At 38.3% G+C, this 15819-nt stretch overlaps 2 protein-coding genes across 3 annotated transcripts in view; one reads left to right on the top strand and one right to left on the bottom strand.

The window, feature by feature from the left end:
- The window catches only part of SLCO1A2 (solute carrier organic anion transporter family member 1A2), a 19046-nt gene extending 16080 nt beyond the window's left edge, over positions 1-2966 (bottom strand). Inside the window, exon 1 of the mRNA XM_058853100.1 lies at positions 2822-2966. Within this exon, the coding sequence (XP_058709083.1) occupies positions 2822-2878 (57 nt within the window). The 5' untranslated portion in view covers positions 2879-2966. The remainder of the gene's footprint in view (positions 1-2821) is intronic.
- Positions 2967-2987: 21 nt separating this feature from the next.
- On the top strand, positions 2988-15545 carry IAPP (islet amyloid polypeptide). Of its 2 annotated transcripts, XM_058853097.1 has the most exons (5): positions 2988-3125; positions 11452-11661; positions 12065-12161; positions 12294-12428; positions 15101-15545. In XM_058853097.1, the coding sequence occupies exons 3-5, from the start codon at positions 12082-12084 to the stop codon at positions 15288-15290; spliced, it is 405 nt and encodes a 134-aa protein (XP_058709080.1). In that variant the 5' UTR covers positions 2988-3125; positions 11452-11661; positions 12065-12081; the 3' UTR covers positions 15291-15545. The 2 variants fall into 2 exon arrangements, with proteins under 2 accessions (XP_058709080.1, XP_058709081.1); XM_058853098.1 differs by lacking the exon at positions 2988-3125 and having other exon boundaries at positions 11307-11661.
- The last annotated feature ends 274 nt before the right edge of the window (positions 15546-15819 follow it).

Below are 15819 nucleotides of genomic sequence, written 5' to 3'. Positions count from 1 at the left end.
AAAAGAACAAAAGTTTTTGTCCCATGTTTGAAAAAAATATTTTATTCCTTCTAAGAGATTTGATATTTTAGCATTTTCCTTAAGTAATTGCAAACCGGATTGCAACAAAGCCTGCAAGCCAATGGATTTTATTCTAAATGAAGTAACTTGATTAGAATAGAGACATTAATCTCTTGGCATTAAAATTAGAGGAAATTAAAATAAAACCAAAACCACCAGACCAACTCAAGTTCTAAATGGACACAAAACAGACTCCATTCTCCTTCCCCTCCCAAGATTTTCCAAAAACATTCCTCTTTATTCATCTGCCTACTTTTACTTATCTCCATCTCAACCTGATGATTAGAGTGTCTCATAGTGCTAATCTGCCTGCTTTCTTAACATTTTACATATATTCCAAAAATGTGTTCAAAGAGGGAGCAGCATATTCCAGGGACTTGGATATACTCACGTGTAAAAGCCCCGACACGTCTGAGGGTTTGGACAATGAATTAAACAGGTCTCATTCTGAGGACTCCTACAAAGGCTGCATTAAATAAAGTTATGCCATAGAGTTCCCTGATGGCAAGCTGAAGCAAACCAGGGCAAGTAAGAGCCCTACCTGATAGGCAGGATGGATACAGGTTAATTTCCTCTTTTTTTTTTTGGCTTGGATACACTTTCCAAGTGTAGCAGCTGCTCTGCTCTGTGTTTTTTCACTTCATGGATCCAGGGCTGGGGAGCAAGCATGACAAGCCCACCAATAGGACAGAATCACGTTTCAAATTCTTCAGCTCGGCACCCTCCTGGTCAATCTCTTCAAACATTAATTTCTACAACAATGTTAATCCTCTCGAATGTGTTTCCTAACTAACTTGGTTCCTAGCAAATTCACAGGCATTAACTCCTTCTGTAACTGCCTTCTCACTTCCAGTTTTTAAAACCATAATGCATCATTACAGCATTCCTGGAAATATTTTACAATTAGTTGTAGGTGGTCAGCACTCAGACAATAGATACAGAGTTTTTATTTCTGCTTTGCTCACAGATACTTCCACAAACTGTGTTCAATCACAGGACTAAACTGCGCTCGTACAGCTTTTTTTTTTTTTTAAAGCTGAAATAAAATTTATATCCCAGGGAATTGTTTATGCCTTTTCTAAATGCTGCTTTTCTCTGAAGCCCACCAGCAATACCAAAATACAGCAGCAGTGCCCTGTATCTGTCCTCTTCTAGGGGCTGGCAAAGGGATTCTTTCCCTTACTGCACCAGTCCCTGCATTTCACTATCACACTCAGGGAACATCATCTGGCTAATTGCAGGTTTTCTCTTCTGGTGCTACAAGATACCAGACAACAACCTGTGACCATTTGACTTGGGGAATCAGACACATCACACTGCTCCTCATGCAACTACAGAAGACAAAACAGCATTGTTTGCCTTTAGTTATTTATACCTTCCCTCAGAGCATAAATTATGATCTGGAAAAAAAAAAAAAACCACCACATTTCAATCAATGTTTTACTGGGAAGATTATTAAGATTATTAATTGAATAACAAAGTAGACAGAATATTTCCAGCTCTGTTTCTGAAATTACTTTCCCCAGCTTTATAATATTTTGTGGTCACACTTTGTCAAATGTTACTAAAGCCAACACAGACTAACAGCCTAAATTATCAGAAAGACACAGGTGCATAACTCACTCAGCTCAGGTGCATTCACACCACACTTAAAGTCCAGGTTAGAATATAAATTACAATTTCTGTGCCTAAAGATTAACCCAGTGTGCTCCCACTCCCTTCTCCCATCCACCTGCTCTCCATTGCACATTCCTCTTGAGTACCTTGTTTACACTCTTGGGCTCCTCAGACTCATCTGCAAACATCTTTAGCTCATTAAACAGGCCAAAATATACCTATATTAAAATACAACTGTATTAAAGCAGTTATGCAGAGGTTTACTGCTGGGTTATTATTGACCTACCAGCTGTCATGTAAACACCTGCACCTGAATCCCACTCATGACCTGCAATGTTTGCTGGAATTTCAGGGAAGAGGGCAGTAAAATTCCTCCCTCCCCTTCTGCACTGAGTTGGTGATGCATTTGTGGCAGGCTGGGAAGTTGGCAGTGACACCAAAACTTCCAGTCATCTCCACTGCCTGACAGAATCTCCCTGGGCAGGCAGAAAGACAGACAGGTGATGAGAAGACAGCCACTTTGCACAGTGCACAGAGGTTTCTCACAGTGTGCTCACTTCAGAGCAGCTGCAGCACACACAGCATCCAGTGTAACCTGGGCTGGACAAGGCTGCCTTAAAACCAAAGCAGATCCTTCCTGTGTGGGCCAAAACAGGATTTTTTGGGGCAGGCAGACAAGCACTGAGACATCACTTTGGACCCATTTGTCCCACACAAACCCAGCAAGACATTTTGTGGTTTTAAATTCACATTTCATCCTAGCTAACTAATGAAAAAGGACAAAAGCACCCAAATATCTGGATTTGAAGTTGATGATGCAATGTTTTGCAAGTTGCCTTGCTTAAGTCCCAGGAGGACATGCTGCTTTAAATGTAAAATTCATCTTCCATTTAGCTCAGCTTAGTCATATAGATAAACTGCCACATCTTTACTTCGTTCACAGGGTTAAAAATCACAAAACATAACAACTCAGAAAGCAATTATGGTGTCAGAATTTTTAACTAATTTACTTCTCTGGTTGCAAAAAGCTTTTTGAAATCTTGTTTTACTAGGTACAGTTCAAACTGCTACTCAAATGCAATTACACTAATGTTAGACTGAGACAACAGAAAATATTCTCCTGGCAAAACAATTAGGTACTTACAGTTCTGAAAAGGTTTCTGCAAGAAATCACTGATATGGCACACTTGACCTTTGACATTAAATCTACATTGTTGAAAATTAACCAAGCATGGGGCCAAACTTGTGTTTTTGCCAAATTTCAGCTGTGCATTTTAGAATGCTCAGATGTGACAGACATGGACCGAATTCTTAGAAGGAAAATCAAGCCCATCTCTTTCTCTTCCCTGCAAAAAAAAAAAAGGGACCAAGGGCTACATCTGTGTCAGATCTCTGAGCATGAAGCACTCCTGTCCACTGAAGACATCCAGAGAGCACCCACAAGCAAGGTGGGACTTTAGGAATGCGTGTAAGTATATAAATGTACAGGCTGGGTGGAGTTCTAGGAAAGGGTGACACAAGGTCAGAAGGCTGCCATCAACTCTACTCATCCCTTTCAACTCAGGAGTGCCTCAATTTTTTGTCCCATGTAACACAGGAACAATAAGCAAACTTTTCTATAAAGCATTTAGACCCATATTTTGGAGATAATACTGCATAGGTGCAAAACATTATTCCTGTCTGGTTTTCATAACTAGTTATTTATTTAAAGTAGTGATACTGTCATAACAGTTTCTCCCTTAAGATAGCAGTTTAGCACATTGATTTGCAGATGTATGGATTTGGGGGCTATGCTTTTGTTTTGGCATAGCATATTCATGCCTTCTAGCCTTGCTGCGAAATTCATAAAGACATAACATTTTTTATTCTTCATAAAATTTGCTGCAAGTCTGGAAGACATTCTATTGTACAAACTAATGGTTTTAAATGTTAGAAAACATAAATGTTTCAATTGTCAAAACAGCTTTTCAGAATGTTGAAAACCTAATTATATACTTTTGGGCAGTACTTCTTAGTTAAAGTACAAAGGGATTTGTTGTGTGATCAGGTCGTCAGCTTTCCACTAACGAGGCAAATTGTCTCAGGAACATACTTTGAGAAAAGTTAAAGGAATGAATGTGCTGCAGGTTGACTGGCAGTTCAAAGCTTCAAAGTCTCTCTGGAGCCTTTTCCTCTGAAAAAATGACATTACCTATGATTCATCAATCAGTGGTTTATGTAACCTGATAGCATTTCACTTTCACTATCCATCAAGTCCACAGGGGTTTTGGTGTGTGATAATATGCTCTGTGTGCAGAGATACCATCAGGAGAGATGGTTAAAGGTGATACTCCTGGCCTTTCTAGGTAAACTTTACTTAGCTCAGTCCTGAAAGTTGTGAAACGTGAGTGGAAGATCCAGGATCTTTTGGGAATCAGGCACATAGCTAGGCATGCACCTGTGAGCATGGCTTTCTAGATACAAACATCTCATTTTTAAAACATGGGAAACTTTCATAGGATCCCCTGAAATAGATACTCTTTCCCAGAAAGGTTAAAGTTGTATGAAATACACATCCTCTTTTGGCAGTGAAAATTAAAGCACTGACTTCAAATAAGTGTAGCTTTAAGAGTTCCTAATAAAAAATACCTCACCTCTATGGTGATAACTACTATGGTTCTTTCAATAAGGGCTTTTTAAACTTCCCAGATTGTTATGAGTATTGTAAAAGGCAGCAGAATGATATAATGCCTTAAAGCAGTGGGCTCTAGTGATCCATAACACCATGAAGATTATGCCTGCCTATGCTGATACCCTAAAAAAATAGTTGAAGAGTGTGTTAACCCCTCATTTACATGAAGTGGTATGAAATGTTCTGTTGACATGAAATTAGAGATGACATTGCCAACATTGCTCATTTTTAAACACAATACCACTAAGCATGAACACAATTCCAATAAGCATGTGGGAATGTGATAGCTCTCAAAAATGAAAAGAGCCATTTGCAGACTGTGAGAACTTCTGAAAACTATCAAAATCAAGCCTACAGTCACTAGAATCATGCCAGAAACTTGGAAATGTGTAGGAATCCTGAAAATCAAGAAAAACAATAAAAATAAAAAAGACTACTTCTGCAGACAGTAATTTATGTAACAGAAAATACTCCAAAAGCAGAATTCAAGAAAACCATTCTAAATATACAGTAGGTATTCAACACCTACGGATTTTAAAGATACTTGTCCTGAAGTCTGTGCTTCTCTGCTGTTCTGCACAAGGCACTTTTCTTAACCAAATGCTTTTATAATGTGACTTTTCAACCTTTTCCCATTGAAATTTTATCATTCATTGGCACAATATGTGTTAATATGAAATTATTTAAATATGTTAATGACTGAAAGGTTCCAGAGCCTCATTTTTCCCTCCATGCAATAGTGCCATGCTTTCAATTTTCCACTGGGTGTTTGGCTCAATAACAATCTATTGCAAAAACAACACCACCTTTTGGACTAGCCATGTCACTTATAACTCCTAAATTGTTTGTGAGAGCTCACATTTAAGTACTGACTTTTTCACACCATTCCTGAAATCTGTTATCAAGGATGAGCCCAGCCAAAAGTGGATTTGCTGCTAAATGGAAAGAAACATCAATATTTGGTGTTAAAGACACAACCAAAACAGACCAAAAATCCACTAAATGTTTTCAGATGCATGTGCTGAACTTCTAATGAATTTTTAATGACTTCTTATAGATAGTTTCTAAAGATAGTTTCATGTACTTATTTATGTTCCTTGTGCTTATCAAAGTATTTTCTCATCTCCAGGTAGAATGAAAAGGTCAGGTCTAGCACTCACACATACAGTGATTCAATACTGTAAATTCAGCCCTACTGCACTTCTTTTTGAAGAAGGATTATCTTATTTTGCAGCTATGTGTGATGACATACCATAAACAAGTTACTTAATGTTTCATGGCATCATCAACGTAAATTCTCCTACGTAAGCTCATAGACTGCATCTACCCTTAGTGAAAAATTATTAAGAATATGACTGATTCTCAGTTCAGCACAAGTCTCCTTTTTAAACAGCAGGGAAAATGCCACTATTAATAGCAGAGCTGTCAAGACTGCATCATCTAAAAAACTCAGAGTGTTTCAAGACAAAGCCAGATTGTCATTCTCTTGCAGCAGTTTGCAGAGAAAAAAAAAAAAAAATCTGATTTTTTAAAAGTGGGATAGTTTAAAAGAAAACTTAGTTAAAACTTATGCACTACATCAGGTATGAGATGAATCTGTGTGGAATTCTTTTGAAAACCAGTAGTTTCTCTAAGAGGTGACTGATTTAATTTGCTTTGTATTTACCAGTGATTCACCTGCAGTGGAATAAGTCTGGGGAGCATGGAGGATGGTTCCTGGTCTCACTGCATCTTCTATAGTTGTCTGTGCTCTTTATAAAAGAAGGGGAAGAAGGGGTGGAGAGTTCTCACAGTTACACTGACTAAATCAGAAACAGCACTTCCACACATGCCCAATTCCCCTCTTTTTTCCCTAACAGGAGAATTTAGGGAGGCTTCCTTCTGTCATTCAGTGGCTTAGGGGTGGCCTAATTGAGGCCTTCCAGTACCTGAAGGGAGCCTACAAGAAAGATGGAGTGAGACTGTTTACAAAAGTATGGAATGACAGGACATGGGGGAATGGCTTCAAACTGACAGAGAGGAAGTTTGGGTGGGATACAAGGAAGAAATTCTTCCCTCTGAGGGTGGTGAGGCCCTGGCACGGGGTGCCCAGAGAAGCTGTGGCTGCCACATCCCTGGAAGTGTCCAAGGCCAGGTTGGATGGGGCTCTGAGCTGCTTGGGACAGTGGAAGGGATTCCTGCTCATGGCAGGGGGCTGGAACTGGATGATGTTTAACATCTCTTCCAAGCCAGGCCATCCTATGATTCAATACAGTCACTCTGCCCTTCCTTTTAGCGAGGCTTTTTGTTCTGCTTTCAAGTACACATGAACACAGCACATGTTAGAGTGTTCTGTTGTAGTAGTGGCAGTTACACATTCCAGAAATATCTTTGAAACCAGAATACCTTTTCATACATTAATTGCTATAGAAAGTGGCTGGAGAGAATTAGCATAGCAGGAAGCAATGGATGACTTAGTTTACCAGAAGGAGCAGTATTCCTATTCCATATTCGTATTTGCCATTAGCACTGTTCAGAGCCCTTGAGAGTGACATTGGTAACCAAAAGGGAGTCCTGCTTTTGCTTTTAATTTTGGGAAACAGGTTGCAGGAGAGACAGGGGAAAGGAAAATCAAAAAGTTAAACCTTCTGTTGTACTCAAAGGTAAATTGTTGGATGCAATTAAAACTCTATAAACTGTGTAAGAATGGCACTAGGAGCTATAACTCACCAGCCACCAGGCTCTCAGTTCTGACTTTTCTGATCTAAATATGGAATTTATTCATCTTGCTTGAGGGATTCCCAGCTATAGGCACTGATTCAGCACAAACCTCTGAGCTCATTCTCAGAGAAATCATTAGCAATAGTCCTTTCATTGTTCTGTCAGTGGCATGAGCTGAGTTACAGAATACATCATAAAAGTTGGTTTAAAATACTGTTGACTACCCAAATTACTTCTTTTCATTTGTTCATCAGTTCCATGGATGGACACTGTTTATTTCTGAATCATCTCTTTTTTTTCCACTGGAGGAGAAATTATTAACTTTCCACCTCTTACCTCTCAGCTGCTTCTTACGTATTTCTTCCTCAAGTTTAACATCAGTTTGGAGATCAACAGGAACAGCTCTTTGTATTTTTATCAGCCCTGAAATGGCCCACATGCAACAGGGGTAACAAAGAAAGTTGTGCTAGCAAAAGCATATTTGATAAAACACTATTTGAACTAAGCAGTTACACAGAGCTTAAGTGCTAGCAGTAGGAAATTACAACTCCACACACACACCAGAAAGTACAAACATTGTATTTTCAACATCATAGCACCAACCAAGAAATACTGGGAACGGAGCATTATAGCCAAAATTTTCAGACTTTGCCATCCACATGTAAAAATTTAGGGAACAATCAAGATTCCTAAACATAATTGTCTAGAGAGATTTGACGATCCCTCTGATGTTTCATAGTTTTCAGTTGCTGCAAGAGTGTCCTGATAGCCAGGTTCATGAATGTCAATCCTGGATATTTTAGGACAAATGAAATGACAGCAGAAAAACCTGATTTACTTTTCTCATTTCAGATTTGGCCATATAGGGTACTTTGACTTTTTCAGAGGTGCTGATACTATCAATGAAACCTCCTTTTTATGCTTTACTTTTGGTTTTCCGCTTAATTGAAAAGGAATGAAAGGCCACTAAAATTGCTATAAACACGAAACAATTGCATTAAACATTGTGCTCAACTCACGTAACAGGTACCAGCTGTGACACATGAACCATTCTGTGTCATTACTGGCAATGTTTACACTGATGAATGTTAATGCTGCTGCTGTTCTGATTGCTGGTTTATTCAAAAAACTGAAATAAGCCCATTGCAAGTTAATGACTAAACCTTTCTTTTTTCCATTTTGATACAACAGGCCAACTAATCCATGAGTTATTCACACACTTCTAGTTCCTGGTAACTGAGCAACAGCATAATTTACTGGAGACATCTGCCTCACACAGCTGTACAGCAGCCAGGGAAGTGCTTGCACCAGGTGATGTGGCTCTGACACTCACAAATGGGAGAGACACATCCATTACCAGGAATCTTACTAAAGTTATTAGGCAAATGTAGAACTCAGATGTTGAAAAGTAGCCATTGAAAATGGGAACTAGCTGCCCAGCAGGTGCCAAGAGTAGCCTAAGAAAAAGGTACATGTCAGAAATGGGGAGACAACCTTTAATCTCGGGCACTGAGCACCTCAGAGAGTTGAAGCACCCCGATGGAATTAATTTTCATTTGTGTTTAGACACCCACAGTGTAAAACATCTGCACCTGAGCTGCACCAAGGCTGCTTTTGTAGGCAAAAAGGAGAAACATGCACAGACCATCTAAGCTGATTTAGACTTCTGCACTGGAAACAGGCACTAGAATGGTCTCTATATATCATCTCACATTTAGTGATAAAAATCCCACTCCCCAGGACATGAAAGCAGCAGACAAGGCTGGTTCCCTGTTCCTCTACATCCCAGGGCAGAGCATGGTCAACACTTTGCAGTTCTAGACAGTGTGTAGGTACTTTCCAGAAGTAATCAAGGAATTGGGAAAACATGTCTTCTAGATGGTTTCTAAACCTCAGCTCTGGTGTCACTTAACCCTCTTATAGGAACAATTCTTTAGACAAATATTTGCATAAAGACTTAAATACCAGTATAAATATCTAAAATTACCATGCAGCTACACAGATCACAGATTTCTTTAATGAGAACACTTTTTTTTTCTTTTTCCTTAGGCTGATAACTGTTGTCATGCACAGGAATAAAGGGTTTTTTCTAAGACCAAGGTTAAGGAACTTTGTCAGTGGTAAAAATAGCTTTCCAACCACTCATTGCACTAACTGCAAAGTATCTGCCAGTATCATGAAATTTGAGTTATGAATTGTTCTGCTATCAGAAAGATTCCACAATTTAATAGTCCATCCCTGTTTGTGCAGGAAAACACTACTCCCACTTAAGAGAACTTGCAGCAGGATCTGCAAATACCTTAATTTTGTTAACTTTTCCTGTGACTAATTGCTGGATAGACTTCTTGCTGACTCTGCCAAGATGCTGTGTGGCCCAGGAGGCTGGCAATGCTCCTGGGACATCATGAGCCTACTTTCACTTCTACAATGCACTCAAGAAGCAGCCTTTCTCCTCTTCTCTCAAAGCATTGGTGGCTCCCCCCCCAGTTTACTTGCAGGACAGCTGCAATTAGAATTTGGGATCAATATTTATTTGAAAATTGGTATTTCATTTTATTTCTCTCAACCCATAGCTTGATTCAAGTTTGATATAGAAACCACTCACTCAGATGCCTTAAAACAGAAGAGATTCTGAGTATTAAGTCTTTCAAAATCTTGAACATAAATTGATCTATCCATTGCTTTTCAGGATTTGAAACAGCATCTGTCACATGGGCTGAGCATAAATACCACTGCTGAGTGTCAGATGGATCTCTTTCCACCCAGGAAAAAACACACTAAGGCATTTTCAAGTTCAGTAGCCAAGCAGTGAAGATTGGCTGATGTCAATCCCCAGCCAGAATATCTGTATAATTGTTTTTCAGCACAATACTGTCTCTGTAAAATGGGTTTCATCATGCCTTCCCTTCAGAAGAGTGAAATTGTCCAAGTGAAAGCAACACCAGAATGTTATTTCATCATAGTCAGATTCTACAGTGAGTCTCTGGAGAGAAACTTGTTTCAGATGTTGCACGGAATTTAGTGTGATGGTGAAGATAAAACACTGTACTTACTTCTCTTACACCGGGACTGTCCATCCAGAGAGGGAATAACAGGAACCTGGTGAAAAGAAGTATATGATCATATTAAAAACAGAGAGAAAAATATCCAGCAGTAGCACCCCTTTAAAATAAAAACAAAACAAAAACCACAACACACAAAAAAAACATCCACAACAATCAACAAAACATTTTGTCACTTTCTAGACTCTTATTTGCAGGCTGTTGTCATCAAGCTAAGAAGCTACTACCCCAGCTAAATATTCCTTCTGTATTCACCTCAAGTAGCACAGATGCCTGAAGTGAGCCAACATTGGCACTTGAGCCATTGCAATGAAAATCTGGTACTACAGACTAAACCAACAAAGAAGGGGGTTTCCAGTGAAGGCAGTGGGCTTGGCACTGAAGCAGTTCAGAACTAATTCGTGTTCTTGGGGATAGAAAAGATGCACATGGTGACTTCTTATCACAAAGAACTTTTGTGCCAGAACCTTGACCTTTATAAATAATTGAAAGACCTGTTTTCCAAAGGCAATGTGGTACCTTAGCAGAAACTAAGGAGACAGAGGGGGAAAAAAAATATTATTTGTCTAATCTCCACTGAAATCAGAGGTAAATGGTTCTAATCTGCATCCTTGGAAATCTGCAATTAGGTATTTCAGTAACATTGGATTTAGTCTATTACAAGGTGTACATTTTTCCCTGAACCATACTCAGTGCATACTAGAGAAATAAATTTGCACAGGTAGTTTTATTCTGACATTTCCTGGCTTTTTAATTCCAGTCTTTGCCTTCTGAAAAGTATTAATTGACTCAATTTTCACCCATGACAAATCCACCTGTGTTAGTAAAATATGAGATTTTACATTCATAGTGACAGAATTTTCATTCACATTTAGACTTGACTGAAAAATGTACATGATTTCTACTGTGTTACCCTGAATGAGAACTCTGTCAATTTAAATAACTTCCACTCTTTCCTTATTCGTCATACACCTTTTATCCCTTCAGACACCTTTTCCTTATGATCTATATTCTACAGCAAACCTCCACAACTTTAACTTTTCCATCTTTTCTGAGGTATGTTTTCTTGTATTTCAATTACCAGTGGCCTGGTGTTTCATTTGCTCTGGCTTTCTTTGTAACTTTTGTTACCTTATTTAGCCCTCGAAAACACCCACAGGGAATATTACCTCAGCAGCTTATCAGAGCTGTAAAATTGAGGCTACATTTCTGCTGTGCAGTATGCTCCTGCAGTACCTTCACCAGGGCATTCTGCATACACCAGGTGAATATTTCCTGATGTGCTAGTGCAATAATGACCCACCTGCCTCTGCTCCTCTCTGGGGCACTTTCTGTCTATAGGGATTGGAATTAACGACAGGCTCTCTGTGCTGCCTGATGTCAGAGCTGAGAAAGGTGTCAAGGATATATAAGAGCTGTGTTACTTGCCAGGAAGGAAGAGGGAAAAGGATACTCCAGAACTAGATGCAAGCTTGGAATTGTTGGATGCACACTTCTGGCTAACAAAGAGGGCTCGCTGGCTTCTCCAGTTAGATCTGTGACCACAAAAAGGTAAATAATTTCCCTTTTGTCTTACTTTACTGCAGTGCAACAGATGTGCTTTAGAAAAGCACATTATCTCCTGTTATTAATCAAGAGCATTTTTCAGGAAAAGACTGAGACAAGTTTAAAGTAAACTGCGCTGAGGACCAGAATTTGAGACTGAGATATGTCAGGAAATGCAAACCAGAGATAAGGGATAGGATTTGAAACTACTGGATGGAAAATGAGTTACTGCTGAGAGATGTATTTCTGAAACTGAATTGTGTCACTAAACTTGAGGGGATCATTTTTCTCACTCTAGCCTGTGAAAAAGACTAGCTTCTCTTGATTTAGGACAGAATGGGCATGAGTGATAGGATCTGCTGAAGAGTATTTGGGTTAGCTTTTGGTTTTGAATCATTGTTCTTTTCAGAAAGTTTGGAAGGAAAGATGTGCAACCTAAAGCTGTCAGTTTTCTTCATTGCACTTTCTGTCACTCTGAGCTGTTTGGAAGCTACACCTATTGAGAGGTGAGTAACAAATAATCACGTTTATTTCCTGTTAAGGAAAAAGGTGTTCAGTTGATTGCATGTGTTGCTTTTGCTTTCATGTCTCAAATAATCCAGAGTTATTCAAGCTCACTATTTTATTGTTGTTCAAAGATTACTGTCTGTGGCTGATGATCTATCTGATGGTACTTCCAAGAGACAAGGATGGATGTTTCCTGTAATGTCACAGAATCCACTCTCAGGACTTAGTGAGGAAATGCCAGAACAACCAGCAGCAAAGACAAAAAGGTATTGATATTTCCTTGTTTCTTCCAGCCATATCAGATTGAATCATGAAGCAAACTTTGTTCCAGTGATATTCTGCTACTTGAGAGACTTCACTTCTGCTGTTCTTTCTCAAAAAAAAGAGATTGAAATATCCTTATACTAAATAGAGCTTTCCTGTAAGCACAAAGATCAGCTTTTCTGTAACATAAAGATCAAAGCATTCAGGGTAGAAAGTGAAATCCAGGGACAAACTTGCAAATCATTTAATCACTTTACAATTATTGCACTTTCATCAATTAAAAAGGCTGTAAATACTACATTACCTTGAGAAGAAAGGTATATTTTGCAAATGCCTTCTTTTTTAAAAAATCTGTCAGATTTCCAAGCCTGAAGGGAAAAATAAAAAGAAAATATACCCTTCCTAATAATGCTACTGCTCTGCTAGAATGGAATTATTTTATGGTACAAAGGCTTTCAGTAATTAAGCATTTTTTTTAATCACGTAATTAAATATTAATTTAATCCCAGGAAGAAGGAAAAGAAGAAATTGGTTCTGATAGAATTTCACTTGTCTGAAATACTTTCTCATTTATAAATACATAAATTAAATTTCCAGCAACTTTCTAACAAATAAAAAAAAATTCCAGGATTTATCTGAAATTTGTACTAAAAAGATAAGCAGCACTGGACTATTCTGCTTTTCACAGAATCATCAAGTTTGGAAGAGACTTTCAAGTTCATCTAGTTTTGTCAGGCTTTTGAGTGAATTTCTTTCAATGACAAATCTGTTATAGATGAATTCAGTAAATAAGTATGTGTATATAGTTGCCTGTTCCTCTCTCTTTGAATATATGTTTAAAAAAATACTATTACATGACAATTTTTGTACCTTCCAAAGTAATTTTAAAACAAAGTTCTCACATTTTTGCAGCTCTTTGGAAAAAAAAAATAAAAAAATTATATATATATATACACACAAACCTCTCCAAAATAGCTGTAATACTCAAACACAAGGCATCACATTTATGAGTGTGGTTTGCTTTATCTTCTTTTCTGGGGCCCAGAACCATGTCTCACTGTGAATTGTCTGCTGGCAGCATATATTCACTTAAAGGCTACTGACCACACATCCAAAAATGATGCTGGGATCAGCCAGGGTAGACGTGAGACAGAAACCCAGGAGCTTCCTGGAAGGGCTGGAGCTTTAAACTTGGGGTGTCAGGGCCTGATTTTGTAGCTTTAATGGAAAAGAGAGTTTTGCCTCCACAAACAAAGCAGGATCTCTGTGAGAACCACTTGCTGTTTGAACCTCATATGTTAAGGATTTTTTTAAAACCAATAGTAACACCCATGAAAGTCAATGAGAGGTTATATAAAGCCCTCCCCAGCAATTTTCTTTTAATGCAATTACACATTTAATATATTAATTGCTGAAAAATTGCTGCATATCTACTAATGAAGAACAAATACAATACAGACATTCCTTTCACAGCTGCTCTTCCACTTGGATTCTTAGATCAATACAAATTATTCAAAAAGGTTATATAACATTTTAGATGATAGATTTAATAATCAGTAAGCAAAGGAATATATTGGCAACTACTCAGAGTTTTAAAAGGGGATATTGTTTCTCTTCACAGTAAACTTTAGCCACAAACTGGTGTCTAACTCATGCCATATCAGCATGAAGAAGTCCAAGTAAATAAGCAATAACTCAGTAGGCAATCTCAGCAAGCCCTTTTGTCTGAAGGAACAACACAGCAGTCTAAGAAACAAATCTGAAAACTAAAGCTCTCTCAAGCTAATTATTTTATTGCAATTTAAAAAAAATAAAGCCTCATGGCCCATAAGTTTTACATGGAGTTCTGTAAATGGTCTGTTGGCTCAGTTCATAAAATGGGTTTTTTTAGATACGATTCTTCCTTGGACACTTTTTAAAGTATCATTCAGCAAAGGATTCTCTCTCATCACAACAGAGCTTGCAAGTTGCTGGTGTTTCAAAAAAGATTTGGCTGTTTTTCAGTAGATGAAACCTGTTTTGTCAGAGTTTAGTAGAGAGAGAGAGAAAGAAAGAGAGAGAGAGAGAAAGATAAAGACCATCCTAAGTGGTACTGAAGTTGGCAGAAGCTGTCAATGCCTGCTACTTCTCATGATATGCGGTGCAGATGGGAGAAAGTTTTAGGATTCAATGCACTTGATGTGGACTGGAATATTACCACTCACTTCAGAGAGAGCAGGATATGATTCTGTGGAAACACGAGGACTAAATAAATGTTAGTGATCTTCATTATGTTAGTAATCCTCATGATATCAGCAGGAGCTCTAAATAGATTTAGAAGTTCAGCTGAAAGTTAAACATTTAGTCATTGTTTTCACTTAGTGTCTTACCTATACTATCATTACAGGTTTTCTAGATGTCATAAACTGCTGTGCAGGATATCAATAAAAACGACATATGACTGTTCAGGTCTCTGCATTTGAATAACCCCCATCATTAAAACTGATAATAGCACCCAGCACAAGGATTTTTTTTCAGGCACAAAGTAGGTGGTGGGAAGATTCTAATGTTCCTGTATTTGTGCACATATTCAAAGAACTCCCACATTGGCAGAGCTCAAATGACTATGAGAAGTGGCACACTCGATTGCTCATCGTTTGACTTCATCTTGGCTCTCTTTGTTTCACCTTGGCAGTCACCAGCTGGAGAAGAGGAAATGCAACACGGCCACGTGCGTGACACAGCGCTTGGCCGATTTCCTGGTGCGCTCCAGCAACACCATCGGGGCCGTTTATTCACCCACAAACGTGGGCTCCAACACGTATGGAAAGAGGGACACAGCAGGGCTATTGAGCAGAGAACCCCAGAAGCACGCACAGCTTTAGGGTGTTGAGATGACTGCTGGCACTAGAAGCTCGGTTTTTAATGTATCAACAACCTCTTGGTCATTTATTACTTGTACAGTCTTAGCAGTGCCTTGTTTTCTGTGTGTGTCTGTGGGTGTGTGATTTATGTTTATCATTCCACTATGCATGTGCAGTGACATGCATAGGCTATTCTTTCAACTCCAGAAATCTGCTTGTTAAATTTCTTTGTAAAAATCTATCGTGACAATAAATGGAAAAGTAACTGCAACAAGGTTTTTTTAATCATTATTACCATTATTATTATTATTATTATTATCATTATTATTATTAAAAGGATGAAAAAGATAACCCATGATGTGTATGTCTTTAAAGTCACAGTTTGGTAAGAGAAAGAAATCACCTTAATTAAAGAACGATAAATATCAGAATGCCAGCAAAAGTTATGTCCTAATGAAAATAAAGCAGAAGTGTCTTCTGGTTTTGAAACATCTGCAGCATCTTGTTTTGTACAACTGAAGGAATAACTAGATGAGAAAAGGTGCATTGT

This window comes from Poecile atricapillus, chromosome 18 (genome assembly GCF_030490865.1).
Source record: "Poecile atricapillus isolate bPoeAtr1 chromosome 18, bPoeAtr1.hap1, whole genome shotgun sequence".
NCBI classification, from domain to species: Eukaryota; Metazoa; Chordata; class Aves; order Passeriformes; family Paridae; genus Poecile; species Poecile atricapillus.
The sequence above is the reverse complement of the archived record's forward strand: the minus strand, read 5'-3'. Positions and strand labels throughout refer to the sequence as shown.

Bases quoted from the DNA above. Each gene is read 5' to 3' on its own strand.
- IAPP (XM_058853097.1), top strand. From the start codon at position 12,082: ATGTGCAACCTAAAGCTGTCAGTTTTCTTCATTGCACTTTCTGTCACT. The intron at 12,162-12,293 runs GTGAGTAACAAA...TGTTGTTCAAAG, and splicing joins GAAGCTACACCTATTGAGAG to ATTACTGTCTGTGGCTGATG. The intron at 12,429-15,100 runs GTATTGATATTT...TCACCTTGGCAG, and splicing joins CCAGCAGCAAAGACAAAAAG to TCACCAGCTGGAGAAGAGGA.